The following is an 8,123-nucleotide window of genomic DNA, read 5'->3' as shown; positions in this document are numbered from 1 at the left end:
TAAAACTATGACACCTTTCAAAGATTCCTTTTCAGGCAAACATGTCCACTGTAAGATAAACCTAAGTAGGCTAGAATGGGGTTGGTAGGTTTAAGTATGTAGGACTAGTAGCATGCCAAAGTTTGTGCTATTGCCATAGAGAATGCATTGGGCGTTTAAGTTAAATAACTCAGAAACTACAAAACATTTCAAAGTAAAACGTTCCAGCATGTGTCTCCACAGTAAGCTGAATAATAAAAAGTCTGAATGGAGTTTCTAGGTGAAAGTGATTTTTTGACGTGCCAAAATCTGCCATTGAGCCCCATGTTAAAAGTCTCAAATTTGAAAGCACTATATTTCTAAAACTATGACACCTTTCAAAGATTCCTTTTCAGGCAAACATGTCCACCATAAGATGAACCTATAGGCTAGAATGGGGTTGGTAGGTTTAAGTATGTAGGACTAGTAGCAAGCCAAAGTTTGTGCTATTGCCATAGAGAATGCATTGGGCGTTTAAGTTAAATAACTCAGAAACTACAAAACATTTCAAAGTAAAACGTCCCAGCATGTGTCTCCACAGTAAGTTGAATAATAAAAAGTCTGAATGGAGTTTCTAGGTGAAAGTGATTTTTTGACGTGCCAAAATCTGCCATTGAGCCCCATGTTAAAAGTCTCAAATTTAGATGAACCTAAGTAGGCTAGAATGGGGTTGGTAGGTTTAACCGTTGAACCAATTACCGGCACACAATCATGGTGAATTTCTGGGCTGCTTTAAAGTTGTCCTTCTGGAAATCAGTGTGCAAAGTGTGCAAACTTATGATAAATGTGGGATTTGAAACCTGGACCTGCGGCTCCCAAGGACAGCCTCTCATCACACTGAGCTAACTGCTGGTTACTACAACACAGCTTTTCTGTGCTACTGATGTGAGTGTGGAAAGCAAAGTGTCACAGTAAAGACAGGGGTGGCATTGCACCCTGGACCTTTTTTTTTTTTAACTTGAGTGGGGTTTGAACCCACCATCTCCCGATCATGTGGCAGCGTCCTATACACTGAACCACTGGGTCCAGACAATTCACACTGCTTTTTTGTTTGTTTTCTTCTTCTGAAATGGGCCTTGAAAGTAAAGACTTGAGTGGAGTCTGAGCTCACCATCTCCCGACCATGTGGCAGAGTTCTAACACAATGAGCCACTGGGTCCAGACAATTCACACTGCTTTTTTGTTTGTTTTCTTCTTCTGAAATCGGTCTTGAAAGTAAACACTTGAGTGGGGTTTGAACCCACAGTCTCCCAATCATGTGGCTGCGTTCACTTCTAACACACTGAGCCACTGGTTCCAGACAATTCACACTGCTTTTTTGTTTGTTTTCTTCTTCTGAAATCGGTCTTGAAAGTAAAGACTTGAGTGGGGCCTGAGCTCACCATCTCCCGATCATGTGGCAGAGTTCTATCACACTGAGCCACTGGGTCCAGACAATTAACACTGCTTTTTTGTTTGTTTTCTTCTCCTGAAATCGATCTTGAAAGTAAAGACTCGAGTGGAGTCTGAGCTCACCATCTCCCGACCATGTGGCAGAGTTCTAACACAATGAGCCACTGGGTCCAGACAATTCACACTGCTTTTTTGTTTGTTTTCTTCTTCTGAAATCGGTCTTGAAAGTAAAGACTTGAGTGGGGTTTGAACTCACCATCTCCCGATCATGTGGCTGCATTCTAACAGACTGAGCCACTGGTTCCAAACAATGCACACTGTTTTTTTGTTTGTTTACTTCTCCTGAAATCGGTCTTGAAAGTAAAGACTTGAGTGTGGCCTGAGCTCACCATCTCCCGATCATGTGGCAGAGTTCTATCACACTGAGCCACTGGGTCCAGACAATTAACACTGCTTTTTTGTTTGTTTTCTTCTCCTGAAATCGATCTTGAAAGTAAAGACTCGAGTAGGGTCTGAGCTGGGCTACAGTCTCGAGTGATTTTCGTCTTTTTTTCAAATCCTCAAAAATGATGAAAAACGGCATGCTATATAGTATGCCGTCTGAGATGGGCTATAGCCCATGGTCAAAAATGATGAAAAACGAGGATTTGAAAAAAAGACGAAAATCACTCCGAGACCATGGGCTCTAGTCCATTGTCTCGAGTGATTTTAGTCTTTTTTTCAAATCCTCAAAAATGATGAAAAACGGGATGCTATAGTATGCCGTCTGAGATGGGCTATAGCCCATGGTCAAAAATGATGAAAAACGAGGATTTGAGAAAAAGACAAAAATCACCCGAGACAATGGTCATGGACATGGTCTCGGAGTGATTTTCGTCTTTTTTTTTCAAATCCTCGAAAATGATGAAAGACGGCGTGCTATAGTATGGGGACCAAACATGCTATAGTATGGGGACCAAAGATGCAGCTATGACTTCTGACCCAGTACAATATTTAACTAACTTTGGAGAGTCAGACACCTTGACAGAACAAGATGCAGCATTGGCAGAGAAGTACTTGGTGTGTGTCTGGGCGGGGGCCAGGTCAAGTACAACTGCTGAAACATTTGATGACCTCAGGGTGGAAAGCTATACCAGTGCCAGTGCTGGAATTGATGCTCTCCCTCCCAAAAGTAGTGTGATCAGAGGTCACATCCAACAAGTATAAACCCATCACACAAACTTGCATGCACAGAATGGTGCACTTTGTGTGAAATTGTTATTTGATTTTGTTTTTGGTGTTATTGACCTTGAAACGAATTCCACACACCTGAATTAGTCAGGATGGAGGTATTACATGTGCGAATACACCCAGAAACAAAAAAGTTGTATTTTGATCCTAGACGATGCTGGCCATATTTGATGTGGCCATTGCGTCATTCGTGGCACTATGGCGGACGAGCACCTCGTTGATTGTTCATGTCTAGGGACCCATTGACTCAGTTCAAGTGAGAAAGTACTACTGCGAGACCATGGGCTATAACCCCATGGCCTGGGACGGCATACTATAGCATGCCGTTTTTCATCATTTTCGAGGATTTGAAAAAAAAAGACGAAAATCACTCCGAGACCATGGGCTATAGCCCAGGGGTTCTCAACCCGTGGGTTGCGACCCCTCGGGGGGTCACCACATTATTTTGGGGGGTCCCCAAATGATTTTCAAAAACAAAAAATATATATATATATATATATATGAATGGCTGTAAAGTGGAAATTAAGAATTTACATATAGTACACATATAGTACATGCATACACCTTCCCTAATGATTATATCTGGTTTCACACCTTCCCTAATGATTATATCTGGTTTCAGTATTTATTTATGGTGTATTGTCGCTATTATTAAGGGTATTGTAGCAGTCAATTTATATTGGAGGTCGGGAGGGGCGGGGGTCCCGAAACATTGCCAAAGCATTTCCAGGGGTCCCCGGCCAAAAATGTTGAGAACCCCTGCATTATGCCATTTTCACCAAATACTCACTTATGACATGCCCAGAATAGCGACATTAGGGTTTACAAGAGTCGGTTGTTTCAGTTCTCCCACAAAAGCCTTATTTCTATCAATTACACACCCATGAAGCCAAACATTAAGATGTGAAAATCTTGTGGTTAATTATAATTAAGTGGTTCATTATTTTACTGGTTGTGATAACAGAAGGACATTATTGCTATCAGTTGGCTACACAGAATTATCACAACATGTCAGTAGCATTGGTAGGATCTGGCTCGATGTTAATAATCAACAGACAGGGCAGAAAGGGTCATCACAATGACAACGAGTTTAATGCCTACTGTAGAAATTCATGTATGAGCCCCCAAAAGTAACTATTTATCACACTATTGTTTGAATTAGTCAACAGTTGCACCAATGTACTGATGTTTAGTTTGATTGAGATACAAAAGTGAAATTTCAATATGCAAAGCAAAGGGATCTGTCATTATGAAATAAATGTATTCAACGTGTCACTGACTCAGGCCCGACTATATCATATGAGTATATGAACCAGGTGAGAAATTTCAAAAGAACATAGTATTAGATGAAATTATAGTTTTATAGAAAATATTTCATGTTACATAAGAAAGGTAATTTATGACAAACATGTAGCTGTGCCACTAAACTCAAAGACAGCAATACTCTGACTCAAAGCATTATACAGAGAAATGTCAGAATCATATATAGACAAAGATATGCCGACGTCTTCATTTCCTGTCAGAATCACAACAATATATTTTATCTAAACACAAATATATAACCAATTTCATAAAACATAACTTCAAATAATAATTTCTGCATTGCATATTAAACTTACGGCGTATTACGCATTACTTTGGTACATACATAAACAGCAGATGGCAGTTGAAGTCATTTTGTAAGTATATTGAACCTTTCTGGATGATTGTTCATATCATTATGCATCACATAGTTTCATTTAAATTCCTGAAGTCAAATAACTGAATAATGTTTGAACATAAGTCAAGACTCGAATCCAGCTGACTTGCTTGAACACTGTGTCTTACTTTCAAAGACAAATAATCTTTTAATTAACACATCTGTCTAGACTAGAGGTATCATGTAAGGCTATAGTGCAATACTGTTTCTAGCCCATTTTGGGCGGGAACCCGTTTTGGTGTTATGCTTTATGCGTTATGCTTTAGCTATTGAAAAATAGCAGATCTACAAGCTCATAGCGCGCCACCGAGTGGCGCGCTACGAGCTTGTAGGTCTGCTATTTTTGAAAAATCGAAGAACGACTGACATAGAAACAGCTTTTTCAGAAAACTGTCAGGATGTAGAAGACATTTTTAGAATCTGATCTCAGGTCAGAGTGGAAAGTCCATCAGCAACAGCGATGTGCAGTAGGCTATCATGGCTTGTTGGCCGGTTTGAGGAAGCGCTGAGATTTCTGTCTGACCATCTTGTGCTGCTGCTGGGCCAAGCGTGCCTGCTCTATAGCCTCCTGGAGGTTCTGGAGAGGAAATCAAAAGAGCAAGCGCACGCACGCAAGTTATTTTAGTAACACGTGTAGATACAGCACCCAGGTTTGCATACAATGACCCGCACAAGCCAGTGTGCAAATTCTGATTTAGTTTTAGTCACAGTCTTTTGAATAAGATTTTAGTTTTTGTCATATTTTAGTCACCTGAAATGTTAGTAGTAGTTTTAGTAGACTAAATATACGATTTCAGTCAACTACATCTACAGTTGATTTTGTCGACAAAAATGCATTTTGGCAGTGCCTTGGTGGCGTTGTAAAGGCAGATTTTACACTTGGTTGCATGCTGAAAATAGCCGATCTACAAGGTCACAACGCTGTGAGGTTGTGGATCTACTATTTTCAGAGCACAACGCCCGAGTGCAACCAAACATAAAATGATCTCTTTGTAGTCTAATTGTAGTCCAATTTTTATTTCATGACAAAATTGTTAGTATATTTAGTCATAGTTTTAGTCATCATAGCTTAGTTTTTATTTAGTTTTCGCCAGTGAAAAAAGGTAGTCAACGGATATTTTTCGTCATAGTTTCAGTCAACGAAATCAACACTGGCACAAGCACGTCGTATACTGTATGCAACTATGCATCATTATACATTACATCCACAATATCATGTACAGAGGCACTCTACAACAGGTGTCTGAGTCTATCAGAGTATTTGTCCAGTATTTGGACTGTACACTGATTAATTGAAAATGGAGGACCCTGGTGTAAACAAGTCTTTTTCTGGTTTTATCCTCTTAGCAGATTGTATTGACCTGTACTTTTGTTGAACTGTACCCATTCTACATAATGTTAATTACATTTTCAATCAATCAATCAATCAATCACACACAAGTAACCGTACTGTACCAGGGCTATGGTTTGGTCCCTCAGGTTAATAATTCTCACAGGTTCCTGGCCGTCTCTCTTCTGGATCTTCAGTTTATTTTGTTCCTGTACAGCACAATACCCAGACTATTAACCATGCTAAAACCATGTCATTTTACATTACGAGACATAACGAGCATACGTACAGTAGGAGGGATAAAGGATACTCGCACACTTAAAGGAGCATTCAGTGATTTGGGTGATTTGGAAACAAGATGTGCACATGCATAATTATGTTCTACAGTGGGGGGACGCAAGACAGGCCAACAACACGCACAACAAGGCCCGCCTCTGCTCGATCATGATTGGAGGAAGGCGATGAAGGATGGGTCCTCCAGCCAAAATCGAAACCTAAGCTTTTTTGACCCCAGGGGTGAACTGGGGACAGGGAGGAACTCCTTATATGGTCAGCACACTTTATAGTAGGGAGGATTATCACAAAAAAAGAAAAGTGACATTTGAATTAAGTGAAATCACTGAAGATACCTTTAAACCCATTAAGACCTCCGGACCTGATTCTACAAAATGAGTTTTCTGAAAACGTCAAGGATCCCCCACAATTATATGAATTATGCCACAGACCCCCATCTGAATGGATTTTGTTCCAGGGACCCCCAGAAGCAAAGATTTTAGTTAAAATGTTTGCTGTGAAAGAATATATATTCAAAGATTTGCACATGTTTACACAAAAAAAAGAAAAAAAAGAAGTAGATCTACAAGCTCAAGTCCCACGCTACGAGCTTGTAGATCTGCACACAGATGTGTTCCAGGTCTTAATGGGTTAAACCCCATATACTTCAGTTGACCCAGGTCCCCCATATGTCAATACTTTGTCGTCTCCTTTTCCTCCTCTACACCAATTATTTTAGCTGAAAATGGAGATCTACATGCTCACAACGAGCTTCTAGATGTGCTATTTCTGCTCATTATGGCCTCTCCAGAATAGGAGATGCTAGGGTTCATACAGTTAATTGAATGCTCCAAACCCAACTTTGTGAGTCTCATCTCATTTATGTACAGGTATAAGTTCTGTTACCTTGCAGTAAATCTTCAGCTCTGCTCCTACAACAGTCGAAGGCCTGTTGAAGTTCTCAAACAAAAACTCCCACTCTTTGTTGAAATGATTGACAAAGTCGATCTCCTTCACGCACATCACCCTCCTGTAGATGAAGTATTTACAATAAAACTAATTAGCACTATATTATAGCACCAGCCGTAGCAAAACAACTAATACTACTAACACGCAGAAAATGTTGCACCAATATGCGGTGATGTGGTTTCAACATTTTGAAGGCGACACAAATACAAATGATAAACATACAGTAGGCCTATAGATTTTAAATCTTTAAATTACTCATGGAATAAGATAAGACTGCATAAAATAACTGAGTTATCAATATATCAATTTAGTTTGATGTTACTGTAGCTCAACTAAAGTTAAATCTGTACAGTACAATTCTACAACAGGTCGTTTCGATGAAGCAATTTGATTGGTTGAAACGGCTTCTAGCCGTGGATCAAACCAGCACCAATCACAACCTAATCAAAACAAAGAATTCAGCTGCTCTGTTTTCCCAGAGCGCTAGCAAACTCGGTGGCTAGGCTAGCTAGTTTCTTGGGACATTTGTGGTCGTAGTGACTACATCTGTCATTAAAAATATATATGTTTTCAGCGATTCTTAGTTTTAAGGGTAACTGTTGTAGAAACTGTTGTAGAACACTTCAGTGATGCTTGCGGAACTCAACTTCGTCTCGTTCCTTACCACATCAATGTCGTGGCAATAATCACGTTAAACCACACCCTCTCGTGTAATATTGCTTAATTAAGCAACTTTCAATAGCAAATGTATTCACCAATATATTCGGTAACACTTTAAACAACACCTATTAAGAAATATCGCACTCATAGTGTTGTACATGTAGAATAGTGTAGGGTAGTGATTGTGATTTCATTATCACAATCGTGCCAATATTCAGTACAACAGCAACATTTAGGCCTCTCACAATTATTACATAATCTAAGCCCTGCTTATATTTTTTGTTTTGTGAAATACATTTTTGACAATGTGTTACTACGTTTTGTTTTAAAAAACAGAGTTATGTTTCAAATTAAAAAGAGTAGGCAATATAAGCCTCGGCTTCAGCAGACACCTTTTCGGTGCCACTTACTTACTTTACTTTTTGAAACAATTAAATCGTTTATTATTATAACAATTATTTGTGACAATAAATCGTCAACTTAAATGTGTAATCGTGACAGCCCTACCAACATTAGGCCATTATTAGCCCCAAGTTTTCACATGCAGACAAG

At 39.4% G+C, this 8,123-nt stretch overlaps 1 protein-coding gene across 4 annotated transcripts in view; it reads right to left on the bottom strand.

The window, feature by feature from the left end:
• Positions 1-3,982: 3,982 nt before the first annotated feature.
• vps13c (vacuolar protein sorting 13 homolog C) overlaps positions 3,983-8,123 on the bottom strand; it is a 94,720-nt gene continuing 90,579 nt past the window's right edge. For all 4 annotated transcript variants that reach the window (XM_083760100.1, XM_083760102.1, XM_083760101.1 and 1 more), the window contains 4 exons: positions 6,849-6,972; positions 5,795-5,878; positions 4,775-4,916; positions 3,983-4,551 (listed from right to left, as the gene is read on the bottom strand). In XM_083760100.1, the coding sequence (XP_083616226.1) occupies positions 4,815-4,916; positions 5,795-5,878; positions 6,849-6,972 (310 nt within the window). In that variant the 3' untranslated portion in view covers positions 3,983-4,551; positions 4,775-4,814. The remainder of the gene's footprint in view (positions 4,552-4,774; positions 4,917-5,794; positions 5,879-6,848; positions 6,973-8,123) is intronic.

This window comes from Protomyctophum parallelum (genome assembly GCF_964188405.1).
Source record: "Protomyctophum parallelum genome assembly, chromosome: 2".
In the NCBI taxonomy this organism is placed as follows: Eukaryota; Metazoa; Chordata; class Actinopteri; order Myctophiformes; family Myctophidae; genus Protomyctophum; species Protomyctophum parallelum.
This window is presented reverse-complemented; position numbering and strand designations above follow the sequence as displayed.